The sequence below is a fragment of the Gossypium raimondii genome, chromosome 3 (assembly GCF_025698545.1).
Source record: "Gossypium raimondii isolate GPD5lz chromosome 3, ASM2569854v1, whole genome shotgun sequence".
NCBI lineage: Eukaryota > Viridiplantae > Streptophyta > Magnoliopsida > Malvales > Malvaceae > Gossypium > Gossypium raimondii.
In genome coordinates, this window is record NC_068567.1 from 17,201,799 (window position 1) to 17,217,883 (window position 16,085).

At 31.7% G+C, this 16,085-nt stretch overlaps 1 protein-coding gene across 5 annotated transcripts; it reads right to left on the minus strand.

The window, feature by feature from the left end:
* Positions 1-5,669: 5,669 nt before the first annotated feature.
* Positions 5,670-13,787, minus strand: LOC105797330 (phosphatidate phosphatase PAH2). 5 transcript variants are annotated; one of them, XM_052628165.1, is made up of 12 exons: positions 13,481-13,787; positions 11,441-13,231; positions 10,526-11,106; positions 10,321-10,394; positions 9,335-9,419; positions 9,010-9,096; positions 8,780-8,852; positions 7,920-7,963; positions 7,306-7,434; positions 7,115-7,213; positions 6,456-6,595; positions 5,670-6,057 (listed from the first exon to the last, which is right to left on the minus strand). In XM_052628165.1, exons 2-11 carry the CDS (start codon positions 13,134-13,136, stop codon positions 6,539-6,541), a joined length of 2,925 nt encoding a protein of 974 aa, XP_052484125.1. In that variant the 5' UTR covers positions 13,137-13,231; positions 13,481-13,787; the 3' UTR covers positions 5,670-6,057; positions 6,456-6,538. The 5 variants fall into 5 exon arrangements, with proteins under 5 accessions (XP_052484125.1, XP_052484126.1, XP_052484127.1 ...); XM_052628166.1 differs by lacking the exon at positions 5,670-6,057 and having other exon boundaries at positions 6,459-6,595; positions 7,115-7,227; XM_052628167.1 differs by lacking the exons at positions 5,670-6,057; positions 6,456-6,595 and adding an exon at positions 6,623-6,764 and having other exon boundaries at positions 7,115-7,227.
* Positions 13,788-16,085: the final 2,298 nt, after the last annotated feature.

Below are 16,085 nucleotides of genomic sequence, written 5' to 3' on the forward strand. Positions count from 1 at the left end.
ATCCAACCATTGTCTAGTTACACAACTTAATCGAACTTACAAGACTAATTAAACAATCAACCAAACATGCCAAAACCTCGACGCAAAACAACTCAAAACAACCGTTACCTTGGCACGATATAGCAAATTCACAAACCTAAGGCGTCTATGGAATAGTTTTCCTCAAAACCTTCTCCTAATGAACATCAATTGAATATTTAGATAGAGAAATCGAGCAAGGTACTCAAGAAACCAACTTTGACCGAAAATAAAAGAAAATGAATTTTAGTAGAATTTAACATCAGAACTTACCGAATTGACTTCCAGTGACAGAACAAGAGAAACAAAACTCTTACGACTATAACTGCAAAATTTGATAGGTGAAATTTGAGAACACACAACCACAGAAGTAGACACATATCCATTGACACAACTTAGCATCCAAACTCAAATTTTGGGGCGTTACAGTTGGCATGGACTTTGGCCATTATGGAATATCATCTAAGAAATTCCAAAGCCATTTAGCTTCCTCTCCAACTTTATCAAGAGTGATAAACTCCGATCTTTGTTGATCTTGCAATTTGAGAAACCAATACTTTAATTAAAAATTTTCCTATAAATAGCTAGAAAGAAAACACATTGGGAATGAACTAGTCAAAGAGGCTTCAAGTTTTGACTCCGAAAATGCGAAAAAGGAAGATGCTTCATCCCAGAAAGTGCCCACTGCTGCAAGTACCAAATCAGTTCCCTCGGGCATGAGAAAAAGATTAATTATTGAGATTAACTCAACCATTGAATTCCATTAGGGACATTATGACAAACTATAAGCTGAAAATAAAGTTGTAAAGAAGATAATTAACAAGGAAAAGGCTTTGCAAGCTGATCTTCTTGCCTTCTCTGATGATGAGTAGTTTGACAAGTTTCTTGAGCAAAAAGGGGGAGAATAGATGATGTAATTGGGAAGCTACCATTAAAGGGGAGTTCTTAATTTTTTATGATGAATTTTATGAAAAATTTTGAATTATTTTATTTTTTTGGAATATCTTTGGGATGATTATAATCCTAATGTCTACTTTTCATTATGATGGTTAATTTACTTAGTTATCATCTAAGTTTTTGGAATTAAGGGGAATAAGCTAGGGGGGCTAAGTTTAATTGTTGATATAGCTTCTTGAGTAGTATAAGTTTTGTTCAACAAACTACTAAAGGGGAGATTGCTGAAAAATATGAAAAGATTGGAGGAGTGTCCACTCCCTAACCAACTGTGACAGACTAGACTATTTCCATATTTGAGTTAATAACAATTTATTGAACCAAATTTTTGGTCCATATTGATATTGTGGGATGTATATAGTTCATCAATGAAGATCATATAACTTGAGGAAACATACATGGAGGATCAGATCGTAGCTAATTATGCTTATCTAATCCCTTAGATCAATGAAGTTTCATTGGATTTTATTAAGTTTATTCAATTGTTGTTTAATAGGATTGAGATATCTTTTTATATTAACAAGTCTCAAAATGTTCTATATAATTAACTTAAATTTATATAACTTTATTAGCTTTACAGTATCTCTATTACCTTTAAATTTATTATTTATAACAGAAAAAAATGTAAATCGTTATAATATTTTACACAAACTTCGTATTTTGCTTTTATTAATTTATATAACTTTATGTTAAAAATAATAATAAACTTAAGCGACATACAAGTGACACTATATTTCAAAATGAAAAAAATGTTCTATATGTCAAAATGTTTGAATATTATTTTACTTTTCTTTCTCAACCATAATATTTATATTCCTTATTTAATATAAAAGTAAAAATATATATGTTATTTTACTTTATTTTTCAATCATCATATTTTTAAAAGTTACAATTTTCATAACATTTTTTTTATAAATAAACATAATATATTTTAATTAATACATAATATCAAACTTATGCATGGTATAAGCTAATAAACTAATATAAACTAATTTCAGAAACTTTTAATTATCATTATTAGACTATAAAATTCTTAACAACAAAAGATTTTATTAAAAGAAGTTTAAATATTATTTTCAATATTAATACATGGGAGGAATCTACTTACATCGATAATTTATTTTATAATTAAAATATATTATAAATTTTTAATAAATTTTCAATATAAATACTACTTTTTAAGTCTTTTCAATAATTTTTCATGTTAAATTTTATATATTAACTCCCACTAATAGTACTTTTGGCTTTCTCCCCACTTGCGAGAGCTTTACATTTATTTCAAGGTTAAAATATGTTATAAATTTCTGTAATTTTGAATATTTAAAATTTAGTTCTTATATTTTATTGTTAGAAATTTAATTTTTTAATCTTTAAATTTAAAAATTTTAAATCTAACAATTAATACTATTAAATTTGTTGGTGTAATATTTTGAAAAAAAAGAACACTCATTTCGTGCCATAAAATTTTAAAAATAGCATTGTAGTGAATTTGAATTAACCAAAAAATTAATAGTTGAATTTGAATTTTAAAATCTAAAAAGTGAATAAACTAATTTCCTAAAAATGAAAGTATAGGGTTGAATTTCAAATTTTCAAGGGTATATTTTAACTTTTTTCATATATTATTATTATTGGGTTACTTTATAAGTAAATTATATATCTTTCTTCCTTAACCTCTTCCCTAGGTTCATGTGAAAGTCAAATTGCATATATTCCAGCTTCCAAATTTGATTTCAAGAAAATTTAACTACTTATGGAACTACGGATATTAGTAGCTTAACGTGAGTTAATTTCCTAGCTTAAAGACAAGTGGCTGTTCTAGTAGAATTTCACATTTATCATTCATTGTCATATAAATAATAGTTTAAAGTTTCAAAGATGCTCCGAAAAAACAAAGGGTTATGTTTTATTTCACATGGATTATAGTGATTATGTTCTATAATTGTTTATTTGATTGAGTGATAGTATGTTATATATGTGCCGTCAAGAATAAGAGCACTTCCACGGTTGTTAAACATTGTATCATGATAAGAGAACGAGTTCTAGCTGAAGTTCGATGCACATGAAGATGATTCTATCATCAAAGAACTCCGAGTCGTTTTTTAAGAAACTAAGGACCATTTGTTAGAATAAAATATAGGTGGAGTTACAAAAAAGTTTGTCTATAATTTTGAGTTTGAGCTCTAAACTATCCTTAATCCTCACCCTTCATTAAAAAAATTGAATATATATATATTTTTATCTTTATCATTCTTGAAATTTCTTTATAGAGTACTTTTTGTAGGAGAGAAGAAATGTTACAAACAAAAGAAATGGAATGTATGAGATAAAAACGGAGAGAAATATTAAAACAGACTTTATAATTTTAAGCGTTGTGACAAATGATGATTTGTAAAATGAAAAATTGGTAAAATAAGCTAACTGTAATAAAGGAATATGTTGAGAGAGATTAAAGAAAGTTTAGGAATTGCCAAAACGTTAAACGTTATTAAATGAGTTGTGACGTGTTAGAATTCATATTTACAGAAACTGGAGTTGCAAAATTAGTTAATAAACAAGAGTAATGGATGAGATTTTAGTTATAAATATATTAATGATATGTTAAAAACAATTTAAGTTGATAATAATGATAAATAGCGAACATGAGTTCACCATGTTTCTAAAAAAAGAGAAAAGTACTCACTATTATAGAGAAATGTTAAAAGGAAACTTCTCAATTATATCTTTATCCAATAAACTAAGCTCTATTTCTATTTCTACTTTGGTGAAGTAGAACTTTGTGAATATCTTTTGCGGAATAGCTCTTAGAACAAAAGTGAATTTTTTTTAAACAAAAAAAGAGTTATTTTTTAGTAAGAGATGTTCCTAAATAAGGATTATTCAGACATGTTTCAAATATCATTTTTCTGAATATAGTTGTTCTGGTGGAGATTGTTCCAAACAAGAGTTGTTATCTAACATAATTGTTCTTTGTAAAGGTTGTTCCAAACAAAAGCTGTTATGTGGCGATGCTTTTCTTAAAAAATAATTTATTTTGATCAATGTTATTCTTGAAAAATAATTGTTCTAAATAGATGTTCTAAATGACGATTCTTCCGAATATAGTGCTTAAAACGCAATTATTCTAAAGAAGAGTTGTTTCAAACATTTGATGTTCTCAACAAGAGATATTCTTAAATGATAGCTGTACTCGATGACAACTGTTTTGGACATGGACATTCCAAATATAACAATTCTCAAATAACAATTATCCTAAACAATAGTTGTTCTTTCAAAAGAGATTAAATGAAGCAACACTACTACTTGTTCCGACTTAACTTTGTTACTATGTGTAATTCTCTGTAACGTATCTTCTTTATCTTTATGAAAAAAAATATTAGTAATCAGAATTAAATATTTACACTTTTATACAAGTTAAGACTTGTTTGAAGCAATGATTAAAATTCTTACACCTAAATGACATGTACTCGAAAAAACTCCGGTGCATATTTGGAAATAAATTCTTACTTTATATATTATTTTAAGAGATTCGATGTGGGCTTTTGTGGAGATGTACTTCTTGTTGGTGATTGTCCTAATCTTCAACCTCCCTTCATGCGTATAACCTTTTCGGGTAACCTAACCAAAAATTTTAAATCCATCATGAATCAAACTGTTAAATGTTAAATGCATTGGGTACAATTTTGCTCACTTAAAAGGATCAGATCACGTCCTTTATAATTGATACTTGCCTAGGATGGCAGCAAAAATAAACATAAGCTTATAGATCAATGACCCCATTGTCGCCCCCCTTGGTTCCTTGGACTTGGACAACCATCAAATCTTTACTATAATTATAACATTGTCTCTCTTACATTTTCTGGAGGCTTCATTTATGTATACTTTAAGTGGGAATAATGGAATATTAGGCAACTTTCGCAAAAGCTACACTCATACTCATTTGCCGGGTCCAAAACTTTTAGATGCTCTTTGTTTTGTTTTTATAGGCGTATGCGTTTGCATGTTTAATGGAGTTAATCCTACTCCCATATTGTATTTTTTATAGCCTAAAGCACCACAGGAAAAGGTGGGGAGATATGTATAAATTTGAGAAGCCTTCAAACAGTTGTATACTGGGTACGTAGCAAGAAAGCAAGCAAAATAGTGACAAGACTCTGAGGGCATTGATTATTAGAAATGGCCATTAAGACTCGAAGCTATTCTGTCGATGGCAAGCACGAGATGACGGTTGATGAGTTCAAGAGATGGTTAAAGAAATTTGACGAAGATAAAGATGGAAAGATAAGCAAAGATGAGCTTGCTGATGCTATACGAGTCTCGGGTGGATGGTTTGCTAGGAGGAAGAGCAAATACGGCATACGATCTGTGGATGCCAATGCCAATGGCTTTGTTGATGACAATGAGATAAAAAACCTTGCAGAGTTTGCAGAAAAACACTTAAATGTGAGGATTCTGCATTTGTAAGGTGTTGATTTTAGCCAACATTACACCCCTTTGTTCTTTATATATATAAAATTGAGTGAATTAACTAATCCAAACAGCATTACAATTTCTTCTTCTCCTGAGCTCATAGTTTACAAGTTGAATACTCGCAGCTTTTTGTAAGAAATGGCACCAAGTACACCTTTTCCTATGTTACAAATATAAATATTTGCTGGAAATGATGATAAGATTTGTCAGTACATAAGATGAAGAAATGAATCTGAATACTTTTCAGTTATATATCTCCATTTTATATCAGCTTTCTGATGCCTGTAGTCCAGTAAACTGGGTAGGTTGAATACAAACTATCTCCATTGAACTAATTATGAAGATTGATTTTATATAAACAGTGAATATATATATATAATTAATTAACACTACCCTCCTCCCATAAGATTTTTAATGAATGTTTTATAGGGAATCAGATGAATTCACTATACAAATTACAAATTGAACAACTCACAAGGCAAATGTAACTTAGAGAACAAAACTCTTTTTTGTATGAATATTAAATTATTTTGGACTGCCAAGAGTTAGCCAGCTCTGCACTTTCAAGGGCATATGACGGAAGAAGCTCTGCCAACAGCCATTGTCACATGTAACCTGTAATTTGCCAAAGCACTCTTATTAGAAATCCGAGAAAACTTCAATCGCAATGGGCTATGTCACTTGGATTCTTCATTTTGGCTAATATTACGTGTCTAAAACATATTTAAGCATGAGGATCATCCAAAAATAAGGAAAAATCTTTAAAAACCATGTCAGATAGATACTGATATCCAACACCCATGAGTCTATGTAAGAAAGGTGATAGCTAGTTGGGTCTCGGAAAGTGCGGGCAAAATGCTGAAAGGTCTCTGGTTCAGCTGCTAAATGTCTTAACATTGATTGTTCTAAGTTCCAATCAGGATCGAGAATGTAATTGGCACTAGCCCATTTCGGATAACCACCCAACGGTCCATCCTGAGTTTAACAACAATGCAAAATTGACAACAAAATACCTGGATAACTCCAGAATGGTGGCAGACATCATTCATCTATCTCAATATCCGAATGCTCAAGCATTATATTCTAGCTGACAACTTCATATATCAATTCCAGGAGGCGGCAGTTTCCAGAAATTCCACGAATTATAATCCTCCTGTAATCAATACAAATAAAGAAGCAGAGCAAAAAAAAAAACGGTAAGCCATCCCAAGAAAAGAATTAAGCAACACTTTATATTTCAGACGATATGATACTAGGAGAAGGTGACTATGTTGCTCCAACTCTTCATGTTTTTGTTGAAGTACCCTTATGCAGTACATGTCCTAGACAAATATTTGAATATGGTTATGAGAATATGACCCTCCAAAGATCTTCCGAATACATAAAACAAAAATTAAACATACCCATGTCAAACACATACATGTATCCAACACTTGCACCCCAAATCCAACACAGGAAGGTAAGACCTAATCTAGAAGAAAGTGGGGAACAATTGGGTCTCTTTCCAAACCAAGAATAACAAAACTCAGCCTAGTTGCCTTAACAGCCATGTTTCCAGAACAGAAATATCCATAAGGAGTCCGATTAATACTAAGTTTGAAGTCATGATCTATAGCTTTGGAAACTAACTCCAGATTGTGAGAAATAAATGGAAAAGAAAAGGTAACAAAACCTGCTCATGAGAAGCCATTGGTGGAAACATGCCATGCACAAGAGCGTGAAGAGAACTATAAGATTTTGTGTCAACACGGCGGTTCACAACAACCTCACCCTGCAAACTTGAAACTATTAGAAGAGAAGTTTTGTACAATAATATTAGAAGCTTTTGGTCTCCTTTCTTTAAGCATCAAAGCCTTAGATTACCTTTGGATTAATAATGAAGATTTTTCCTCTCGGGATTCCAACCTTAAGATAGCTGATTTCATCGGTGTCTCTATTCCCAAAACCAGCATAGAATGGGTTGCAATCAGATGGAAACAACGCCTTTATTTCCTGTAAGTCCAAAGATACCAAAAAGCATTAAAATGTTACTAATTTAAGACTTACTTATCACCCACTTATCTATATTAGAAATCATTTAAATCTCTACCACTTTACATGTAATCCATAGTATATATGCAAAGCTATAAATAAATTTTAAGCCAAAAGTGGTGATGCATAATATTAACTATAAAGGCAGATCAAAATCAAATAAAATGACGTGTTTCAAGCCAAAAACCAGTTCAAGAGTTGTAATAACATAAAAATTTATTATAATTAAAAAAATAAATTTCATTTTGTTGAGAAGAGGAATAAAGTAAGACATCCCTCGAAATGCAGTAAATTCCTCTGAGACTTGCAAGTAACCCATTCAACTAATCTAATTCGCAACCCATTGGGATATATACAGAAAAAATTGATAAGCAATAAATAACCATAATTTATTTAGCAGCACAAATATCATATCAGAAGAAAGTAAATCAGAGCAGATAACTAACCTCTAAGCATGCAATCTTGAACTCATGAGGAGCTCTTCTAATAACTGAGAAGAATATAGGATGTGTAAGTCTTATTCATGTGATTTACAGACATCTTGTGGGGTAGAAGAAGTGACAGAAAAGAACAGATATTATAGACTTGAAGGGTTAAAAGCATACACTCCAAACCAGAAAAAATAACATGTTCACTACAAATGTGATGCCCACCAAACCTTCAATTTGATTTTCAATGTGGACACACAAGGTAGCTTCTAATTTCTTCCATAAAAGGCACATGATAGGAATCACAAACAAAATATCATAGAACAAGCTTTCATTTAAATTATTGCAGCTCACAGTGATAGAACTGAACTTTGATTTTTCATGTAGTAAATGCGCATGTCATGCATCTATTGTAAAGGTACAGCTAATGCTTCTCATCCAAGTTATTGCAGAAATGTCTTAAATCTCTCCCGGGGTTTAATGTAATGGTGTAAAAGGGTTTAATAGACTTTAAATCCTCAAGATACTGCACCATGCCCTAATGGATACAACTTAACGTAAAAGGGGGCATTTTCCTTATCCTGCACAAGGTTGACAATTTAGGTATTCATATGCCACAGTTTTCTTAATTTAGTGTATTAGAAGAACATAACTAATGTCCTGACTAATGTACTAGAAATACAAAACAAATGTAATAACTAGACAAATGTCCTAGAACAACATAACTAATGTCCTAATTAGACTATGTAATGCATGATTCATGCAAAAAAACCAAAAGGATAAAAGGACAGACCGCATTTAATAAAATGCTATATCTTGCATATGAAACACAACCTCAGTAAACTGTTTATTAGGTCCCTGAAATGAAAAAAAGTTACCTTCTCTATACAGGGATGGAAAAAGGCCATCAGGAGAAATAACAATCGGCCCATCTGGTAATGCCTTACCATCCTATAGATAAGAAGAAATGTCCGTCAAAGAGTTTCTCCCTTTACATGCAACAGTTGTAAGTTGAACAAAGAATAAAGACAGAAAACAATAAATTTTAAGTTCTTGATTCTCATTCTACAGTTCAATATAAGAAAAGCATCAAATTAGAATAGGTCACCTGCTTAAGATTAGCTAAAAATTGTCTAGTGAGATATGCCTGCGATATAGCACGCGCACTAAGGAAAAGCAACTGATACCCATTTTCCTGCAATATAGAAGAAGAATTTTGATCCATGGAAGATATTAATGCATTTGAGTCCATATGAACTCGAAAATTATTTTTCTTTCTAAAATCCGAACAAAGAAAATAAGAAAATTAACATGCAAGGGCTTTCATGAAGATTGTACATGGTTCAAAAACCAATTGGTTGTTGGCTGTGCAAGAAAGACTAAAGTATTATTATGACTGAAAATATTAAAATGTAATATAAAAAGTATCCTACCTTAATAGCTGAAAATAAATGTGCAACACCTGTTTGTGACCAATCCATCCCAACCAACGGCATGAACTGGCCTAGGACATCTGATCTGTAACAATAAACATAAAATCAGGGATGCTAGGAATGACCAAAAGAAGCCTCGTTGGCACGGCACTAAGAAGATAGGAAAGAAGCAGATTATTAAAGGAACCTACAATAAAAATTTCAAGGACCAATTCAGGTTATGTAAGGCTAGCTGTCTCCAATACGATGTGGGTCAAGACTAGAGCTATGAAAATAAGCAAACTAATTTTGAGAAATGGCATTATCGAATGTTGAACCCAAAACTAAGGCTTGAAGACAGAATGAAATATTACTCAGATGTTATCAAAAGTTGGTGCTGATGCTGCATATGGTAATAAATAAAAACAATTGACTAAAACAAACTATGGAAAAATGCAAGCTGCCATAAAGCTCAGACTCCTAGCAACTACATTTCAAATGACTGAAACGCCAGAAGTCCAGACAGCCTGAAATCTAAAACATGGCCTCTTTTTGGGGGCTATTAAAAGCTAATATTCTGCAAAGTACTAGCTAATAACCAAATCATCAAATCCTTGTTCACGGTTTGACCTTGTCCAACAGATTACCATCCATACTTATGTTCTCTTCATTCTATTACATATGTATGTTTCTCCTTTAATTAACCCAAAACTCGGCCCATTGATGGGATGATTCCATGTGGATGGAGATTCCCCACCTAAATCAACTATGACCAACCTTTACCGCCTAGACTGAGCAATACCTAATAAAGAAAATAAATTCTAATTACTAATTTATTGTTAGACCCATTATTAATATGAATTATGTGACTGTGATCTAAAAACTGACATTTAATTGCAACAAATAGAACCTAATAATATGACATTAACATGAATCAGTACTCAATCTAAAACGTGAAGCAGCATGATAGGTTGTCCTGCATCAGCAAATCTAAGGAACTTCCTTACTTTGTAATTGTCCCATCAACATCTGAGATTACTACATGAGTGTTCCAGTGCCACAAATAGATTCTGGCATCAACCTGTTCAATACATGTTTTTGAGTCAGCACATCAGACAAAAAGTGATAAATAAGAACCTAACTTGACAACAAAAAATTGAATAAGAATCAGAAAGAATATTTAACTTCAAGTAAGAATACAACAAAAAGAACCTGCTGTTTCCCTAACATAGCAGTCGAAAATGTAAAGGTTATCTGATTCATTCCATCTTTTAGATTCAATGATGCTAGTTGTTCAGAGGTTGGGGTGATTGCTCTGATCATCTTCTTCACTGGCTTGGGTGTAAGAAAATTCTCATCATCATCACTAGCAACAGAATCATCAGCAGCATTCCCAGCATCTGAGCCTCTGGTATCTGCTGCACCCGGCTGCGCAGCCTTCCTAGATCTTGATCTTTTCAAAGAAAAAGGCCAAAGCCTCCACTTTCTACTCTGGGTGACTATGGCTTTTGATGGACCCCCTTCAACGGATTTCTCCAGTCTGTCAATAGGTATCATGCCTGTGGGTTCAATTATTTTTTCACTTCCAAATGTAACCATTCCTAAAAGAATAGGTGCTGCTGCATCCCATGGAAAGTAATGGCCATCAATTCGAACAACAAGCCTATCATTCTTTACAACAGTTTCACCTAAAGAACTAAATTTCTTGTTATCCAGTTTTTCAGCATCAAAAGCTTGACGAGCTGCTTCAGCGCCCATCCCTTCATATAACAAGTGCTTGCAAAAAGATATCTCTGCACAAGCCACAATGCATGTCACTTTCCACAATTTACAGCCTAAAGAGCAGCTTCACAAGAAAGAATATTTATTCTATGTTTAATTAAAATCATAACAAATAGTATGTTGTACCTTAGCACGATTCTACAGGTTCATCCATCACATGAAATATTATTAAAAAGAAATGAAATAAACAATTTGTTGAATGATTTCTAATCTCTTCTTGCATAATACAAAGGACTAACATGAATCATTTCAGTGCATTCTGCGGTAGACTCAACAAGTGTAAGTAATTCATGATAACTGAGTTCTCTTATTTATTGAAGAAAAAAGATAACTAAGTTCTCTTACCAACAGCAGAACTGCGAATAATATTTTTCAGCTTCCCCGAAGTCTCACTCTCCTCTCTACTAGAGCTTTCATGTGCCGATTGCTGTTCCTCATCTGCATCGGACCTTATCTCGTTTGAATCATCCTTCCTGATCGATGTCCACCTAATGGTTTCAGAAGTCGAGTCTAAAGATTGGCTTACTGGGCAGTTGTTACTTGAATCAAGTTTGGCAGTAGGAGACTGCATAATAGGAAGTGATTCCACTTGCAACCCATCTTTTTCACCAACTACTCCATGATTTCCAAAAATACTAATAGGATCAGAGATAATCCCTGACCTTTCTATGGAATTCTCCATATTAGCTGCTGGACTCTCCTCAACAAACTTGTCAGAATCTAATGACTCACTATTCACATTACACAAACCATTTACTTCTTCACTTTCGGTACAAATTGAAGGATGATCTTTATTTATGCAATCTGGTTCATGGTGTTTGAATTCTGCAAGGTCGCTGAAAACGAATTGTTCATCTTCAGAACTCTCTGATGGTAGAACACTGCTCATTGGATGAGAGTTCACCTCTGGTACTAGCTCAGTTGTTCTTACCAGTGTTTCAGCATGAACGTGTACTTCCCCATTTCCTTCATCAGAAAGGCACAGTGTTTCATGAGTTTGTTCACTGGAACCATCCGATGTTCTAACCGAGCTCTCTGGAACAAAAGACTGAAGCCTGTCTGAAACAGTCTCCTTCCTTTCATCATCAGCCAGTTCTCCATCAAACTGCTCGTCCTTACATGCTTCAAGCTTATATTGACATTGCAGATCAGAGTCCCCAACACTATTACCATCTACAGTTCCTGAATTATTGGCTATTATTTCGGATTTTTCTTCCATAAAACCTTCTCTTAGTGAAGAGGTTTTGCAGAAGTCAGATTCCCCTATTAATATCTGATGACCTATACTATTTTCCTCCTTATCATTCACAGAAGATTGAAGTTGGCTTTGTTCATCACTAACCTGTGTATCTTCTTCAAACTCTTTATCATCCAGTGCATCATTTGTAGAAGAAAATGGGGAAGCATTGCCATTTGAACTGTCAGAGACGATATTAGTGGACCACTTCATCTCCAACAGGCCAGCAGCAATCTCAGCACGCTCCAATGATTCCAATCTCATTACACCACCGCCATCCTCCCTGTAATCATCCTCCTTTTCTGATCCCAGTCCGAAAACATGACCAAATATCTCTGATTGTTGGGAAGTCGTCCTGGCAACAATTTTCATGTTGTTCACATCAATTTGATCCATGGAATTCAACTTATCACCACCGAAGTTGCAACTTTTGGACTTCAGTGGCCTCCTATAAGCAGAGGAAGGTTCATCTGTTTCATATCCTGAAGGAAAAGGAAATGAAACAGCTTCAGATTCCTCTTCGTCACCATCAACCTCCCTGAGAAAGTATGCTTCCCCTGTATGATCAAGAAACATGTGGAAATTGGCTTCGATGCCATTAACACAGATGGTAACCACCTTCTCCCTTGTCTTTAAAATCCCTTGAAATTTACCAAATCGAACATACCAAGGGGATGATTTGAAGCTCCCATCGGGTTGTTCCACTACTATTATATCTACTGCACCACCAAAAGGATGAAATGGAGCTGAAACAGAATATACACCGCGAGAGATATAGCTGCCTAGTCTCCCCACCGCGTACATCCTCTTGATCTTGGATTTCTAAGACCAACCCCAGATCTCAATTACATCCTCTTCATACATACAATAGGCCTTTCCACAACTCTAGAGTTTAAATTCTGCAAATACCCACATTATAAATTCTTATTCCTCAATCCAATCAATCAAAAGAGGAAACCCAAGAATGTAAATATACAAAAAATGCAAGGATTTGGGAATTGTTCAATGCATGGTAACTCAAAAGAAAAAGCATTAATTAAGAAAAAAACAACTGAGAAACTGTGTCTTTCTCTTGTTGTTTTGAGTGTGGTTCGAATTCAATGCAGATATAAAGCGGCAAAATAAAAAGCAAAAAAAGGGAGACGTGCCGGATCAAAACCCAAACAGAACACCAACAGCTGATTTGATGATGGAATACAGCATGTCCATTTTCATTTTTTTTTCTGAATTCGAATTTACCCAGAAACTGTAAGCTAATTTGATAATAAAATTAGTAATATCATTAAATCCCAACTTATTAGAAAAGAAAAAGGAAAATCTCTCTCAAAAATAATAAGGAAACGGAAAGGATTTAAGCTTGAGAGAAAGAGAGACCAGCAGTAGTTTCGTGATCTCCTACGTGAGGGCATGGGCATGGGAGGATTAGAGCATTTCTCATCAATTCCTTTTTTTGGGTTTTGATGACCGAATGTTCTGCCACTTTTTAATAGATTTTATTAATTAAATATTAACATTAAATTAATCTCTTTTTTTCTTATTAATTACATAAATTTTTTGAATGTGCCCTTCATAGTGACAAAAAAAGGAAGTTGTTATTATGGCTAAATTTAACATCAGAGAGATTTTGCTTTGATTATCACTTGGGAAACGTCGAAAGAGAAAAATGTGATGACATATAACCACAGCAACATCCAAGAACGAGAGTTTCTTGTCAGACTAAAAATTACAGGTTAATATAATTTTCAGTTTTTAAATATTACAGGTGAATATAATTTTTAGCTTTGAAATTATTTTAGTAATTATAATTTTTTATTTTTTATTATATCCAACTTGATAATTCTTTAATTTAAATTTTTCAAAATTTAATAATATGATATTTTGAAATGATGCAAAATAATTATTTGAAATTTTTAAGTAATTAAATTTTTATTTTACTAATTTCAAAACGAAAAGAAAAACATAATTCTAAAATTTAGACATCAAAATGAAAAATAAAAATAGTATTTAATTGTGAAATTTAGTATGTTAACCCAAAAGACAGCATTCCAAACCTAACACACAAGACATGACATGGATTCTTAAAACTAGGATTACGTCTTTCTTTTCTTCCTTAAAATAGATAATATAAAACAAAAGAAATTTGGAATCCAATGATTATTTAATATTTGGAATCAATTGAATTAGATATGGACCCAAAGAACCAAATTCTGGAAGGAATTGGATTATATATATATATATATATATATATATATATATGATAGTTATACGTATAAAATTGGAGTGGTTTTATATTATTTTGTAATTTTTAAATAATTAATATTTTAACAATTCTATTGTTATATTCTGTGTTTTATTTGTATAGATTATGTATATTAAATTTATTATAAATTAAAAAATAACTATTTATTTTATAAAAAATTTAACTGTTAATTATATATTAATATAGACTAGATTAATGTGATAAAAATATTTGATCGATTCAAAATTTACATAAATGGTAAGTATAAATATCTTAAAAATCAATGATTGGACTTTTAAAATATTAATAGTATAAAACTATGAAAAGATGTAAAACAACTTAAATCTTACACTAATGGAAGTGAATCTTTCCCTGTATATACTATATATATACACATATGAGATGCTAATAAAGAAAAAAATGCCATATATTTAGGTTTAAATATGTTAAAGGCTTTTGTACTCTTTTAAAATTTAAAATTTAGTCATTGTACTTTAATTTTGTGACATTGAGTCCTATACTTTTTTAAACTCTTGGTCTTCCATCTAATTTTACCATTAATGGTGTCAAAGGTAAAACAACTTTTTAATTTTTGTCAATTTGGTCCTCAACCTTTAAAAGTACATTAAAAATTTAAAATTATTTTTTACATATTTTAAATTAAAAATAAAATGAAAAACTTATATTTTTCAAAAATAGAAAATTATAAAAAACTCGTTAAACTTCAAAATTCAAAAAATAAAAAATATTTTAAAATTATAAATAATAAAAAATTCAATGTTATCTAAATTGGACCAAACTAGCCAGTCAAATTGAAAACTAGTTGAGGTCTCCATTCAACGAGAGATAAAAAACCAATTGATTCACAAACTGATACGAACTGACTGAATCAAGCTAACAAATCGGTTGAACCGACGGTTGAACCAATTTCAAACTACTCTGACTAATTGGTTCCTAAAACGATTGGTTTGGCCGGTTCAAAGAAAATAAATTATTAAAAATTATAAAAATCAGTTCAAGTGCCAATTCAATTTGATTTTTAGCCTGGTTCAACCAATCCATACTGATTCACGGGTCAGCCAATTTTTTACCTCTCACCAAACGATACCCAATTGGTTTTTAAGCCAATCGGTCTAATCCAATTTAGATAACATTGAATTTTGGAATTTTTATATTTTTAAAATATTTTTAAATTTAATTTTTTTATTTTAAAGATTTTATTTTAAAAATTATAATTTTAATTTTTTAATTTTTTTGTTTAAAATAAGAAAAAAAACATTTTAAACATTTTTTGAAATACGTACTTTTAAAATGTATGGGTCAAATTTGCAAAAAAAATATGTAAATGTTGAGGGATAAAAAGTTTGAAAATTTTAAAACCTAGTTGACTTGTGAAGTAGTATGAATTAGTTGAACCAAGCTATAAAAATCAGTTGAAATGGCAATTGAACCGATCATAATAAATGCGTTGTACCCTTGTTATTAATTAAAGGGTTAAAATATGTTCTAAGTTA